This window comes from Sceloporus occidentalis, unplaced genomic scaffold, assembly GCF_023333645.1.
Source record: "Sceloporus occidentalis isolate IW3139 unplaced genomic scaffold, rSceOcc1.0.p SCAF_89, whole genome shotgun sequence".
Lineage (NCBI taxonomy): Eukaryota > Metazoa > Chordata > Lepidosauria > Squamata > Phrynosomatidae > Sceloporus > Sceloporus occidentalis.
This window is the reverse complement of record NW_028317069.1, coordinates 1,864,971-1,881,267: the sequence shown is the minus strand read 5'-3', so window position 1 is coordinate 1,881,267 and position 16,297 is coordinate 1,864,971. Positions and strand designations below refer to the sequence as shown.

The 16,297-nt window shown below is 46.1% G+C and overlaps 2 protein-coding genes across 2 annotated transcripts in view; both read right to left on the bottom strand.

The window, feature by feature from the left end:
- The window catches only part of LOC149284686 (eIF-2-alpha kinase GCN2-like), a 35,029-nt gene extending 31,180 nt beyond the window's left edge, over positions 1–3,849 (bottom strand). The window contains exons 1-2 of the mRNA XM_089496314.1: positions 3,619–3,849; positions 3,130–3,233 (exon numbers count right to left, since the gene is read on the bottom strand). Of these exons, the coding sequence (XP_089352440.1) occupies positions 3,130–3,233; positions 3,619–3,849 (335 nt within the window). The remainder of the gene's footprint in view (positions 1–3,129; positions 3,234–3,618) is intronic.
- A 4,453-nt stretch (positions 3,850–8,302) lies between these two features.
- On the bottom strand, positions 8,303–15,489 carry LOC149284685 (protein farnesyltransferase subunit beta-like). Its single transcript, XM_089496413.1, has 12 exons — positions 15,391–15,489; positions 14,777–14,838; positions 12,903–12,975; positions 12,385–12,476; positions 11,527–11,673; positions 10,974–11,057; positions 10,764–10,850; positions 10,396–10,525; positions 9,684–9,816; positions 9,289–9,400; positions 9,089–9,203; positions 8,303–8,410 (listed from the first exon to the last, which is right to left on the bottom strand). The coding sequence occupies exons 1-12, from the start codon at positions 15,487–15,489 to the stop codon at positions 8,303–8,305; spliced, it is 1,242 nt and encodes a 413-aa protein (XP_089352539.1).
- Positions 15,490–16,297: the final 808 nt, after the last annotated feature.

Sequence of the window (16,297 nt, the reverse complement as noted above, 5' to 3'; positions counted from 1 at the left end):
GGAGGCGCTCGCTGCTATGCGGACTGATTCAATGGCTACATCACAACGAAAAAAAGTCAGCAGCCCCCTTGATGTAGATAGATATAGGATAAGGGCAAGTACTAAAGGAAAGTACTCAGAGGTTGGGCAGACTGGATGGGCCTACTGGTTCTTATCTGCCGTCACTTTCTATGTTTCTATGATGTCCGAAATACTCGGAGGATACCTGCCTCCCCTGCACCTCCCAAGACATCTTCCACTTGTTGCAGCCATAAACACATGGCTCTCACCACACACACAGCTGCGATGCCAGTCTAAAATATAGCCACAAAGGCCTCAAACACTGGGAAATCAAAAACCATTCCGAAGGCCTTCTCAAAAACGGAGGCCGATATGAGATGATGAATCTTACCCAGTGTTCTCGAATAATGGAGAACCAACTGTCTCTGGAAAAATCGAAGCCTCCCTCCTACCGGAATGGGGGTGGCAGCATGCGAAGCTCTTGGGGAAGGAAAGTCAAACTCTACCCCTCTCATGCGGGAATCTTCCCCAGAAGCCTTGATCCCTTGACGAGCGAGCGAATCTGGAACAATAGCCTCTGGACAGGCACAAGAAGTACGGCCTAAAGGACTGCCGTCTCTTGGAAGCAGGTCTCCGCTGTGGCATCCAATGTTTATCCCCTGTAGTCTTCTCTAAAAGGGACGCTAGCTCTTCACTAGAGTCTTACCCTTAAAGGGAATATTAAAAAGTCTCTTTTCTGGCCCACTGAAGCAAGATTTTCATTACAGTTTACATGCCACTACTGGCCTATTGTCTGAGCAAACTCAGATTATCCTTCCTCTGATCTTCCTTTGCCAGAGATTTAGGGTTCTCCATACAGCAAATTTTTCTATGTGACTGAAGGAGCACACTAGCTCTTCCTTAGACCATCTCCCATGGGCCACTTTTCCCCTACATGGGCTTCCCACCCAGTCAGACAAGCATCTATTATAATTGTGTAGTCTACTAAAGGACACCATGAAATACCTTTCACAAGGGTAAAAAAGAAATGCTTCGTGGTTAGTAGGTGGTGTTGAAGGGGTAGGACATGAGCAAGAGTCCAGGGGACCGTGTATTAAGATAATTTCCCCTAGGGTTCTCATGAGCTGTCAAAACGACACTCTTCTACACTACAGCCAGAGTACACCGTCTTATTGCCTGCAGTTCTGCTTGTAGCTTTCTGTTGCTCAGCGTTTCCACGAGGTCGATCTCTGGAGTACGTCGGTCTCTTGTGATCTACAGGAATGCAGAATTGTTCGGGCTCCATTCTCCCTGAAGAACAGACGTCCAGCGGAAGTCAGTTGTGATGTTCTCCTTACCACGATTGAACACTGCTGAAAGATGTGAGATTATTCTCGGGCCATTTCCCTATCGTCTGTAGAAGAGTCCCCAATTAGATGCTCCTTGTACCTCCCTGCTTGTTCAGGAAAGCCACCACTGTGCGATTGTCTGATAAGATCCTCACTGCCTTCCCCGTAACCTGTTTCCAAGAAAGTGCTTTCCATACCGCAAGAAGCTTCAACACATCGATATGTAGGAGTCGTTCCTAGGTTGACCAAATCCTTTTCTGTATACTTACAGCGTGGCCCCCACCCAGTCAAACTGGCATCTGTTGAAACCGTCCATGCAGGTTCCATCCAAACCAGGCCTGATCTTAGTCTTTCTTAAAGCCAGCACCTGAGGGAATAGCATATTTTCTTGAGGCGGAATGGATCAATCCCATACACCCAGAATTAAATTCTGTAGCGGACTCATAAGTGCCCATGCAAGAGCTGGTCTTGTAGACACCATCATTCCAAGAAGGTGCATGAGGAGACTCAGGCTGGAGAGATGTCTCAAAAGAATCAAACTAGTAAGACTTGTGATATTTCTATATTTGACTGACAGGAGGTGTTTAAGACCAATCCTAGAAAGGATACCTCCCTTTTTCAGGAAAGCTGTTAACCCTGACAGCACCTTGGTGAAGATTCTTGGTGCAGAGGCAAAACCGAAAGGAACGGACTGGAAGTGAAGAATCCCTCTTGAGGAAGGGATGGCTACCCAAAGAAGGTGTTAAGCAGAACCTACTGTAGCAATATCCCCAAAAAATAATATGGGAAACTCCCTTGACTGCAGAAGCAGAACATTGGGCAGGCAGAAAAAGATTCATCTTCAGGAAGTACCAGTGAAGGAATCACTAAAATGAAACATTTCTGGACTCTTTAAAGTCTACTGTGCACCCCATCAACTGACAAAGCCTGCATTTGATGCCAAGCGCACCCTGTACTCTGAATCAGCTGCAGCCGTCGCCATCTTGAGACATCACCTGGAGCACAAGATACACTTTCCTCCATCTAGCCTGCCGGAACCCTATTGCCCAAATCTGCAGATTCCCCTCCAGATCCCTTACTCCAGGTAAGCCCCTTCCTTTCTCTACCCCCTTGGGGTACAGCGGGCTAATTGAACAGCTCTGATGGCCAAAAGACAGAAATAACCCCCTTTAACACATGGGGGAAGTAGAGGGGTAGCTTCTAGTTACGTGTTAGTGCTGCCCTAGTCGAGTCGGGAGGAAGAGTTTCTATGGGATCCAGTATGCAACTGGAATTAAAGGCAGAGAGACGAAAACTCATTGAATCACTTTTTGATTTCTTACTGGCTGTCACATATACATAGATACATAAAACACAAAATGAAACATTCATGTGTGTGTGTGTGTGTGTGTACGTACAATCAGGCAAATTAAATGGAGTTATATATATAATAGTAAGGAGTATGAAGTTATTAAACTCATGTACGTGGAGCTATGAGGCTGCTGTCGCGAGTTCCTGCCATCTTCGTTCTCAAACGTTATGTACAAGAAAAACAAAAAAAATAAAATGGGGAAAAAAGGCTAAATATCACAATTGAGTCAGAGAATATTTTTTGCAATATATATTTTTTTAGACAGTTAAAAATAGCAGATCCAGAAATGAAAGTCACAATCACATTAAAACGATTCAATAAATAGCCACATGTATATATATTCACCACATTGCATCGGCTATGGAGGTCTGTATAGGCCATATATATATATATTATATTACACAATTATAATAGGACATCAGTAAATAACGAATATGAATTATTACTCACATGTCAGGGTAGGTTTGCGGACATTTTACCCAAAGATCCACTTTGACGTGAACATCTTTGCCTTGTGGACTTAAGGCGAGAAGAATTTCAGGGGGTTGCTGGACCTTGAAAAAAAAGGCAGTAAATTAAACCTAAATACCTGAAAATAAATACCTGAAAATAAATACCTGAAAATGCATAATGGGCAACAATGTCTACATAAAGGCAACAGAAAAGGTATTCACCAACTGGCAATAGTGTTTGTTTTTGGTAACATTGTTTGTTTTTGGTAACATTGTTTGTTTTTGGTAAAAGTGTTTATTTTTGTTAACAGTGTGTGATATGTATCCTGTGATGTTACAGGTCACAAAACTAATAGAAAGACACACACAAACATATAGCCATATAAAAAGTATACATACACATAAATACCACACAGTATATAATTTCTCCACAGAACACTGTGCTGAGCGCCAGGCTCACCCGCTCTGTATACATGGCGATATGTACCTTCCACGGCGAGTTTTGCCGCAAGTCTGTGAAGTCTCCCCCGTAGATAGCATCCAGCACCTGCAGCTCGTTCTCCTGCCTGTGGAAGTAGGTCTCCGGCGGCTCCGGGGCAGGCCGCACCGGGCTCCGCATACTCCCGCTCTCGGCCGGATCATTGCCAGTAACGTGAGGGGAGGTCGGCGAAAAAACGAGTTCGGCGGAGAGACGGGTACTCCCCGCATTTCCGGCCATGCTATAGCGGACGCATACCGACACGGCTTACTTTTGTAAGCTGACGGGCCCACTGACGTGCAAGAGGACACGGTGCACATTAATGAAGACTCGGCTGCCATGTTTAATGTGGGCAAGGGAAGTAAGCCTGTCCAAGGCTGCCATCTTGTGGCTGAAGAACCCATCACACATTGATCAAAGTGATGTACTCGGTTATCTTTTGATATACCAAACTTGTTATTTATTTACTAATTTATTATTTATTTGGTATACTGATCTTTACTTAATTACTAAAGTAAATAATCCTATAGCCCCTTCTCCATATTTATTGTGGGCCCTGACAATACTGCCTGAATATTGCAAGTCTGGACTGTATGATTTTACTCTTTTTTCAGGGACAAAATGAGGGTCATGCTGCTTCTCAGTGGGTTGGTTACAAGGGACCACTCATTGTCAACCAACTACATAAAACGTCAACCGGGCCGCTCACTAACGTCCGCACGCACCGTCAACCGGGCCGCTCACTAACGTCCGCACGCACCGTCAACCGGGCCGCTCACTAACGTCCGCACGCACCGTCAACCGGGCCGCTCACTAATGTCCGCACGCACCGTCAACCGGGCCGCTCACTAACGTCCGCACGCACCGTCAACCGGGCCACTCACTAACGTCCGCACGCACCGTCAACCGGGCCGCTCACTAACGTCCGCACGCACCGTCAACCGGGCCGCTCACTAACGTCTGCACGCAACGTCAACCGGACCGCACGCAACGTCAACCGGACCGCACGCAATGTCAGCGAGACCGCTCACTAATGTCAACCGACCGCACGCAACATCAGCGGGACCGCTCATTGTCAACCGACCGCACGAAAAGTTAGTTTTTCAATTGTTCTAGTTAAATCTTGTGTGATGTAATTCAATTATGTACTGATTGAGCCCTTTTGTTCTGTTGTCTTGATGTTTTTGTGTATAAATATGCTGTGTTCTGTTCAATAAACTGTTCATTCCCGCTGTACTCAATTCAAGGTAGTTGTGTCTACTTATTGGTTACACATAGCAGGGTTCCAAGGTGCGCATGCTGGCTGGAGCTGGAAGTGATTCCGGGGACAACAGGAGAATTCATCTGTGTGATGACTGGGACCGGCCCGTTGACGTCAGCGGGACCGGCCCGTTGACGTCAGCGGGACCGGCCCGTTGACGTCAGCGGGACCGGCCCGTTGACGTCAGCGGGACCGGCCCGTTGACGTCAGCGGGACCGGCCCGTTGACGTCAGCGGGACCGGCCCGTTGACGTCAGCGGGACCGGCCCGTTGACGTCAGCGGGACCGGCCCGTTGACGTCAGCGGGACCGGCCCGTTGACGTCAGCGGGACCGGCCCGTTGACGTCAGCGGGACCGGCCCGTTGACGTCAGCGGGACCGGCCCGTTGACGTCAGCGGGACCGGCCCGTTGACGTCAGCGGGACCGGCCCGTTGACGTCAGCGGGACCGGCCCGTTGACGTCAGCGGGACCGGCCCGTTGACGTAGCCTTGGTGGTCTTGGACCCTACACAAGACGATGGACGTCCGGCAACTTTTCTCACTGATTCTCCAACATTCCAAATGATTACATACAGCATAAGAAAAACACGCATGTGTCTTCAAAGGTTTATTCGTGATTATGAATGATCAATAAAAACATACTTCTAAAAATATCATAAAACCATCAATGTTTTCTTAACGCATTCTTTCGTATTGAAACATTTACACTACTATATGCCTTAGCGATAGCACCTTTATTGATATCGATAATAAATAGCATATTACAAGAGACATATCCTGGGCGCAGTGGCCCCTGGACACACAGGGCAGTTACCAGTGGGGCACCGGGGCAAATTTTTAATCCCAGTGCGGGTGTGTGCACGTTTTTTATCAGACAAAACTGATACAAAGAACTAAATCAAACGACAATTAAGAATAAATTACACGTTGGGATCCATTTGTTAACCCTTTAGTGACAACCACATAGTACTCTGCAGGGTATAGGGTATATAACTAACTAAAAATGTCAACCATTTTTTTTTCACTCAAGCAATATTCATCCACCTTTATTTTAGGAAATAAACCTTATAGCGAACCAGCCTGTCTGTTGAAATATGAGATTTTTGAAGTTGCGGCTTGCCCCTTTTGAATGTAGTCATTGTGGTTCATGTACCATTTGGTCAGTGGCGTCGCTACAGGGGGGCAATTGCCCCCCCTAGGTTATTCCTTGCCCCCCCGCCGAATTTGGAACCATCCAGCGGATTAAGTCCTGGGCAGCCTGAAACGTTTTTTTTTTTTTCGTTTTTTTTGGACGCGGAGGAGAGTGGGGCGCCTAGCAACCGCTCGGCCACCTTCACTCTCCTCCACGAGGCCGGCGTTTCATACTGAGCGCCGGTATATGACATCATATCCGGCGCTCAGCAGTGAAGCAGCGCTCGCCGCGGCAGAGAAGGAAGCCTGTCCTGGTGTGTGTTTGGGTGTTGGTGTGGCAGAGCCTGTCCTGGTGTGTGTGTTTGTGTGTCCGTGTGGCAGAGCCTGCCCTGGTGTGTGTGTGTCTGGGTGTCGGTGCGACAGAGCCTGTCCTGGTGTGTGTGTGTGTCTGGGTGTCGGTGCGACAGAGCCCGTGTTGGTGTGTGTGTTTGGTTATCTTTTTCCTGGCAATAAACTTACAGTTGGAATGATTTAATTTATACTTATCCATTGATAAAATGCCCTCCTGAAGGTGTAGTGACTTCAGGGGACAAAACATTCAAGGCCCTGAAATCATTTAGTGGAAAAGTTAAGGTATTGTGTTATTTATGCTATAATATTTACTTCAAGGATTAGTCGTACTAAATTGTGACTTCAGGCTTCCCATGTTGAATGATCAAGTATTATGTTAGTCCAATAACAAAAGTATCATTCCATAGCTACTTTTGGCAATATATATATATATTTTCTCAGTGGTATGATTTAATGGTGAAAATGAATCCCCCCCCCCAGTTTGACTGTGGTATCTTGTGTGCCCCCCCTATATATTGTTTCTAGAGTCGCCACTGCTCACCTCTAAACAAACGAGATGTTACAACGTAAATGCTAATGAAACACGTACATTACAGTGAGAAAGTCAGCGGGTGGAACTGCAGCTTTAAAATTGAGGCAATTAGAAATGAACTTTGGTAACTCAATGCGGCATTAGGATCGCTCCTAGCGCTGCTGAATGTCTAAACCATCACAGAAATAATCGTTAAATCGAGTAAACGTTTGCCGTAAACATGTGGCACAAATGCAGATGCTTGTTGCCATAGAAACAGAGCAAAAGGGCAGCTCTGCTAAGGTATAGTTTCTTGGACAGTCTAAATTATTCAATAGAACAGCACCTTTAACGCGCTATATGAAACATATAGCAGATCTGCTGTACAATACACAATATGGCGCCACCGTTTGGACCATTACTTTGGTTCCCATGGTGATAAGGACACTTCCCCCAGAATAGGTGGGTATAGAACCCTTGCACCTGTCTCCCGTGATGCCCCTATGGATACAACACACAAGACAAACACTTAGCCAGCTTTACCCCTTCACATGTAACATCAGAGGAGCGTAGCAGACGCTGTGAACACCCGGTAACATCCCAGTTACGCCATAAATAAACATACCACGTGTGCGGTTACCAGAAACCAGTTTATTAAGTGCAAGTTAAAGGTTAAGGGGCTAACGGTACAAACCCTCTGCTCTTTAATACACGTGTCCAGCAGAGCCAAACAGTCCAGCACCATGCTAAAGACCTCTAACCCCGAGCTCTGTGAATACAAATCCAAAGAGGTCCCTTTAAATGGCAAAGTTCCTTCAAGTCAGGTACATTTAGATGTTGGCAGAAAAGTCCCTTAAGCTACACAGTAGCCTGTGATATATATATATATATAGATCTTATAAGCGAAACGATGGCTTTCATGTCCGCTACATAACGACTTTTTAACGTGGAAGGTAGACCCGAACAAACCATCACACTGAACACGCTTTCCCATTTGATGCTGACATGACACGTCGGGGGTCTCGGACAATAACGCACGCAAGACAGAATCGCGTCAGTGCATAAATCATACGTATTGTACACGCGAAGCATGTGCTTTACAGGACGATGCTGTGGCCACAGGCGACTTATCCGCTAGGAGTCACAATGATTTGTGCTATGGCCTTCTGTAATAAGGGAAAATAGCCACACTAGTAGCAGCCGTTTAGTTGATATAACCTGGACGTACTACTAGTTATGTAGCAGCATTAAAAAGCCAAGTTAGAGTTTTTCCATATTAAATAAGCGTTGGGTTTAACCGAGGGGTTACGTACGGTTACTTTGCGATACAGGGTCCTACCCGATGCATTGGTACATCGTGGCACAGGACAATGCACAGCCCTTATGGAGCTGCACAATGGCTCTTCTACTTCCATGTACCGGCCACGTGTCGGAAGGATTGCTAGTTCTTCTTGGACTTGGCCGTCTCTGGAACTTCCTTCTTCCTGAAGTGCATAATGGCCCGAGCCACTCTGTCAGGGCCGATGTTATACACGGGATGGGTTGGATTCTGTTAGACAAGAGAGAGCAAAGTCAATATAAAAATTTTTTATTTTTTTTTTAAATACATACCGTTCAAACATTTGGGGGGTCACTTAGCTGTTTTCATGGAAAACAAGGACTTCTCTAGCTGTAACATAATTGCAGAAACTATCGATTAGCCTTTTGAACTTAACCTTGGAACAAAGGAGTGATGGGAGTGATAAAGGCCCTCTGTACGCCTATGAAGAGATTGCAATAGTCATTTACAACATTGTGTTTAATTAACAAAATTAGCTTTTTTCTTTCAAAAACAAGGACATTCCTAAGTGACCCCAAACCTTCTAAGGGTATTGTGTGTTTACAAGAGCAGATGAGAAGAGTCCTGCACGCATTTCTATGACTTTGCATCTAATTGTTGGCATCCTTGTTCGTAGAATAAATATTTGAGGATACCTTCAATAACGTTGCAGCGAAGACACAGCAGGCTAAATGGCCAGAGCACTTTCTCTGCCGACCTCTCCACCTCAGGCATTTTCCAGGACTCCCCTCTCCACTCCTCTCCACCCACTTGGAAGGTAGTATTTTAAAGGTATATTTGGGAGCATTTATTTTGTCCCCTCCGTGGGGACAATTTAGATATTTGGGTTATTTCACTGCCTTAGAATCCAACATAAGACTTAGCTTACATAGAAACACTCCTTCTTACCAGTCTGTTGCTTTGTCGCCCTACTATGACTTCATGTAGCATATCGCCGCCACCAAAATGTTGTGCTATAGATAATCCGCTCAAACAGTAGCAGGTATGATAAAAGTCTCGCGACCTAATAATAAAGATATTATATATGTTAGCAGCTGGCGCTACAGGCAGACGATGGCCAACCATACACACCAACGCCTCTCACTTACTTGCCGGGTTTATCCAGCAGCCCCCCGGTAGGGCACTGACAGCACAGCAGTATATATTCCTGCATGGCCTGCTGATCAAACATCCAGTTCGTGAGGCTGAGAGCCGGATCCCCTGAGAAACCAGAAGCAGATTTAGTTTAAGACAGATAAACGTATGTTTTAGATACTGGTTTTGGGTAATAATCGGCCAACTCAATAACTGAATAATTGTTGTCAGGACTTGCTGAGGTCTGACACCGAGGAAGACGTGCCCAACGCAACGTCACTAGGAGATCATCCCCGGACACAACTACCCCATTGTTTCCTAACATTGACGTGGCAGTAGCAACGGGCCTTAAGCTCAAAGTAGGTACTGGAGAAAACCCAAGTGATAATATATTCATAAATAACATTACCTTCAGCATGTAAGCTTCTATGAATCAGTGGCATCAAACCAGCTTGCCAAAAGGAATAGCAGCCATCAACCAACTTGTTACAGCGGCCCTGGAATCCACCTTCATATCTCGTTTGTCTGAAGGAAACCCACCGCTGGAGGGAAGACACAATATGAACACCCGTCTGTAATGCCCGCTTTGTTCATTCAACAGCTACATGGAATAAGATGATGTTATATGACCTATCTGGACCCCATAACCAGATCCTATGCACGTAGTAGACCGATCTGCATCTATCGAGCCCTAAATGCATGAAACATACAGCCAAATCAAGCTTAATGGACTGCTCTAGACAGATTTACGTTGATAGATCTAGACAGCACCCAAAGCACTGGCCTACAGCTCACGTATCAGAATGATCATCTAAACGTATATATCAATATATTGTGGGCGATACAGAGCATTCTAGAAATAAATGTATTCAGATCCGCTTATATAATTTTATGTGATCAATCTGAGTCAAGTCTACGAAGATCTTGCTAGAATAACGAATGGTGCAAAAAGAACGCCTGCTGTTCCATAACAAAGCATAATGATAGATGACAGGCAGGTAGAAGAAAAAAAAGATACAGAATGAAAGGAGATGAACAAAAGACGCAAGAATATTTTTTTGGTATAATCTGAAAAACCAGGAGCGTTTAGACTTAGTGTTCAGTTTACAACTAAAACCCACCAGCATACTCTTCAGATCCAGGAGCTGCACTCTATTCAAAATGACCAAGGCAGCCAGTCCACAGAAGGTATAGCCACCATGCGCTTCCATACCGGGAACTCCGCCAATGCCACCTTCCCAGTTTTGGCACCTACAGTGGAAAATAAAAACAAATCACATGTGCAATCGCAGAAAGACACCAACACCTAAACAGCACTACAATAATACCACTCAAAGCGGAGCAGGCACTTTCCTGAGGTGTCTCTCTAATCCCTACGGCTAATGCAGATGGGTGACCAACCCCCGCATCGTCACATGCAGCATACGTGGTACACGTGTGTTCTAATAAACCCTAAACAAGACAGAAGGACAGCAGTTTATGGCCGTACCTTGCGATCCACTCTGCAGTTCCATCAAACAGGTCCGGGGTGGAGATGTTGGTAAGCGAAGCCACCGAAGCAGCACAATACGCGCTTCTACAACAAAAAAAAGCATCAACGGTCACACGCAACACCGCCTCCGCGCACACGCAACACCGTACTGCCAATAAAGGGGATTATGGGTAACTTTTTTTTTTTTACATTAGCAAATAATCTTACCTAACATCCACTTCTCCTCCGCGGTGCATATTGAAAGAGCCATCCGGTTGCTTCAAGGAATACAAAAACTCTTGCAGCTTTTCCCTGCCAAAAAACACAAAACAAGGGTTAAAAATCTAAGAGAAAAAAAAATCACGAAGAGTTGATACGTTAAACGTCAAAGTTACCGTGACTGATAACGTTATAAACACTCATAAATCAGGAGTGAATAAAGGTAGAGAGGAGGCGTGCGCATTGCGCTCGTCATGAGAACCAGTGCCAAAAAGCAATGTGTAAAAAGCAATGGTTGCTATGGTGATAAGACCTAACCCAAGGCATCTATGACCCCAATAACCCATCCAACAAGATGAAGGATGTCTGCGATCCACCGTCTGGCTTCCCAGCCTCGACTTTTTTGTTAATCCATGAACACAGGTGATGGAAGGCTGAGAATACGAGACACCCACCCGTTACATCATAGCTTCCGTAGAGCGCTGACAATGAGTGGAGAAACTAGAACGATAACATTAACGTACGCAACGCATACTGGCAGAGAAGGATCCGTTAAGCTTACCGGTTAATTACATCGAAGGCCTCCTCGGTTCCAATAGAACACAGAGCGTTGACGGCGGCGTACGTCGGGGCGAGATGGGGCTCCTGACCGGGCCCACCGGCAAAGCCTCCGTTTTTATCTTGACAGTGAGCTAGAAACTGGCAGACACTGCAGCAGGAGAAGAGGCAGACGATGACATTTACCCGACCTGACACATCACGCTACATTTCCAGAGACGGACGGATCGTGGGAATAGACTCTCACTCTTTTCCAGTTCAGAGGGACTGGCAGCCTTCAGTTTAGAGGGCAAGTCGGGCCAAATGCCCCAATGATACAAACCACAGACGAAAAGATTAAATGCGCAATGTTAAGGCCCCCTTTAATAGGAAAAGTAATTTTTTTGGTTGTATGTGGTTGTAAATATTTACAGATCTTCATGGAGCCAGCTGGAGGCAAGTGACCGGTTAAATACATCTTCTGCTAGCCATACGAGAGAGCGGAGACATCAAAATTAATGGGACACGTGGTTGGCACCACAGGTCTACGTTGCCACGCAGGTATTTTATACGTGGCGGGTAATTAATGCGACTCATGAGCCTTCCAATCACTGCCCGAAAGTGAAAGGGTCACCCAACAACTTTATCAATCAGACCCATCAGATGCCAGCGTTCCAAACAGCCGAGACAGAAGGCTACTGAATGTGACTGTTTATAGCCATCTTCACGATTCAAAGCGGGAACTTTATAAACTTGAGGGCACAACATTTTTGATCTCGTGGATCCCCGAAAACTGACTTTTTTTTTTTTTTTTATATAAACGTTAATCTTCAGAGACCGGAAACGCCCAAAGAGTACAAGAGACAATCTGGAAAGTACTTACTTTGACGCCACAGTTTCCGGAATGGGTTCGCTTAGTAACGACAAACTGTGCACGATCCAGTAACAAAGCCACGGGCGGCTGGCATCCAGGCACTTGGAAAAAAGAAATCGTGTACTGATAAGGCGGCACTACTGGGCAACTACAACTCCCACCACCCTCAATTAGTCTGATCACAGCAGTGGTCCAGTAACAAGGTCACAGGCCACCAAATCTTAACAGGACCGTGGACATTTTTCTTGGTCTCTCTTTAGGGTCCTACAGATTTAAGAGAGATTGCGAAATGGCAAAAGAATCTCCCGAGCCAGCCCTGTTTGCGTTTAAAGGAACTGGTCCGCGTTCTAACAGAAGGGCACATGCGCAGGCTCGAGAATTAGACACCCCACAAGCCAATCATTTCAGGAAGATTGCCTTCTAGACTCTGATAAGTCAATCATTAATATGGGGTCAATGACAAGATCAGAACCATCTACTTTATTCTATTAAAAAAGCCAAGTTTCATGAAAAAGTCATCTGATTACCTCGTATGCATCAGAAAGATGCTGTAAACCCTTCCTCAAGTAGTGGGCATGTATGTCTCGCTCTAGAACAAGGCTAGAAAAGGGGAAATCATTAACAGAACACAATTCAGCTCTAGAACAGCAATATGTTCCATATCCGGTATAGAATTTGGATAAGTCAGGGTTATGAACAATGTGGAGCTGCTTTACATCTGTAGGACATCTCCATGTCTATTGTTCTGAAATCGTTTCCCAGCACGTAACATAATTCATTGAACGGAAACCCACTTAGAAGACAAATCACGAACAGCCGAGTTCTTAGAACACACTGGGATACATTTTGCCTACAAACCGCGATCTTACTTTGGCTGTACGTTTGCGGCCGGTTTGTGGTTTGGTGTCCTGCCCTAAGCTTGGAAACAAAGCACCACGAGCCATGTACCCAAAAAGCTGTTCCGGGGCAGGGAGAAGACTTACTCTGCTGGGCTTTACACCGATTATTCCGCAAGACGTTCTCTTTAAGGACGTGACCCTGGACCTGTGCTGATGAATCTCAGAGCGGGTGGAATTCTCATTGGAAACCAAAGAAGCGTTATTCTGGTGTGAGCCGCTAACCAGAGACCCCCCCCCGCAGCGCCGCTAACCAGAGACCTCCGCAGAGCCCCTTGACCAGCGACCCTCCGCAGAGCCCCGGACCAGCGACCCTCCGCAGAGCCCCGGACCAGCGACCCTCCGCAGAGCCCCGGACCAGCGACCCTCCGCAGAGCCCCGGACCAGCGACCCTCCGCAGAGCCCCGGACCAGCGACCCTCCGCAGAGCCCCGGACCAGCGACCCTCCGCAGAGCCCCGGACCAGCGACCCTCCGCAGAGCCCCGGACCAGCGACCCTCCGCACAGCCCCGGACCAGCGACCCTCCGCAGAGCCCCTACCCAGCGACCTCCGCAGAGCCCCTACCCAGCGACCCTCCGCAGAGCCCCTACCCAGCGACCCTCCGCAGAGCCCCTACCCAGCGACCCTCCGCAGAGCCCCTACCCAGCGACCCTCCGCAGAGCCCCTACCCAGCGACCCTCCGCAGAGCCCCTACCCAGCGACCCTCCGCAGAGCCCCTACCCAGCGACCCTCCGCAGAGCCTCTACCCAGCGACCCTCCGCAGAGCCTCTACCCAGCGACCCTCCGCAGAGCCTCTACCCAGCGACCCTCCGCAGAGCCTCTACCCAGCGACCCTCCGCAGAGCTGCAGGGGACCTGGATCCTCCTCTCTGGCAGCCGGTGGGTGTCTGTGCGATGCCCTGAGGCTTCTATGACACAGCGCCGCGTGACATGACTTCCCGTGCTCAGTCATAGTAGCCCTGGCAGAAGTTCTGGGTAGTAGCAGAGGTTGTGTACGCGCATCGTGCAAACGTTCTGTGGCTGCCCCCACTAAACACCAAGGAGTCTGAAGCATGTGGGGGACAAGTCTGGGGATGCATTGGTAAGTCTAAGGGCAGAGTGGCAAATAGGGGGTATAAGCATATCTGGGGGGGCAGGTTGGCAAATAGGGGGTGGAGTGGCATATCAGGGAGGCAGTGGCATATAGGGGGGCAGGTTGGCAAAGAAAATAAAAACAGGTTTTTATGAAATAAGAAAAGATAGTTTACATGCGAATATTTACTAGTAGAACTTTTTTCCTATAGGGTAGTCTTATATTCAAGCTTTTTTCTTTTTTTCTAAATTAACATTAAAATTTTGGGGATTGTCTTATAATCGAGCAAATACGGTACCATAGCTTTCATGAACAAAAAGTTTAAAAAATCTTTAAAATTACATTTATCGATACAGAATACTTTTTTATTGTATTGCAAAACTTACCCAAATCACCCAGGAATCAGAATAAACACGCGCAGAGGAACTACTTACGGTTGGTTTGGTTGCTTCTTAAACATATTGAATATCGCGCCAACACAGCTCTCAACTTTTTTCTGGGAATTAAAGCACAACACGTTAGACTTTTAATAAACACGGAGCTTCTCCACCAAACCCTGTATTAATGTGAGGTGTCTCTTCACTATGACATCATACCCATCAAACAACCACGTCATCATCATTACACATATGTAATTGTGTGTTACTGCAAAGTTACTTTTTACTAAAAGTTACTAAATAATAATAAATAGATCAACTAATAAGAAAGGGGAGGCAGCAAGCCCATTCTAACAAACATCGATATAAAGAGTGTAATATTTGATTGTTATTATTATTAATAATAATAAAACCAGTCCCCTGACATACATGACATAATGAGGGATGGGTGTATTGGTTGTGGTCGGTGATGTAATAGAAGCAGTGCCCTATGGTTTGTATATGCTGCAAACCCAAATATTTACAAGAAATAAACAAACAAAAGCATTAGAGTGGCAGGGGGAGCAGACATGTCACCGGGCAGAGTGTTATACAAAAGAGTTGCTATAAAGTTGGGAGAGACGCCTTGTATTGAGCGGCCGCTGCCTGTACTCGCAGCCTCGTCCGTGTACCTGCTCCACGGAGGTCTCGGTGGGCACGGAGTCATCCTGCAGCCGCTCCAGGGCATGGCTGTCCCGGGTACACCGCAGCTGCTCTGCGCTCTCCGCCATGTCTGCCGCTCAGCACGCCCACGGGCTGCGGGTCCGGAGCTACGGCAGCTCGGCAGGGTCTGAAAGGGTCAAAACGCGCCCGCGCAGTCACAGCCACGCCTAGCCGTCACTGGGAGTCAGAGGCACTAAAAACAAAAACAATAATGCGCCAACATCAGCATCATTATTATATCATTGTATTATACGTAATATACCGAGTATTAGAATTGCAGTGCCCTGTGCTGCCCTAGCCCATTATTATAACAGTCAACTTGATAATAACATGTTGACAGTTAGAATTGTATCAAGATATTAATAACAGGAACAATAATATGTTGACTTTTAGAATTGTATCATAATAATAAGCACCGTTTTGCACTTATAATATTAATAATAAATATCACGTTGACTGTTAGAATTGTATCATAATAATAATAACAAGAACAATAATATAATATAATGTTGACTAAGAATTGTATCATAATAATAATAAAGGATAATAATATAATGTTGACTATAAGAATTGTATCATAATAATAATAAAATAAGTAATAATGTTTTACACTTATAGAATGAAGTAGGAAGAAATGGCATCTGAAAGTGGAGGTGAAAACGATGGAAAGCGAGTGAAATGAGGGGTGCAGAGAGAGTCCGTACTGTATGCGAGGTGTTATACATCTGATATGGCTACGGCTAAGGTTATTATAAGAATAGTTTGGGAATCTTCCACTTCGCGACAGACGTGGCATACGCCCGGGGCACAATCTCTGACCTTGCCCCCAAATGCCAAGCTCCCCAGCTTAAGGTCTGGCAGGCCAACTTATTATTC

Excerpts from the sequence above, each read along its gene's own strand:
- LOC149284685 (XM_089496413.1), bottom strand. The coding sequence starts at position 15,489 with ATGGCGGAGAGCGCAGAGCAGCTGCGGTGTACCCGGGACAGCCATGCC. Across the intron at positions 12,477-12,902 it reads ATCTTTCTGATGCATACGAG|TGCCTGGATGCCAGCCGCCC; the intron begins GTAATCAGATGA and ends CTTTTTTCCAAG. Across the intron at positions 9,204-9,288 it reads CTGCTGGATAAACCCGGCAA|GTCGCGAGACTTTTATCATA; the intron begins GTAAGTGAGAGG and ends CTTTATTATTAG.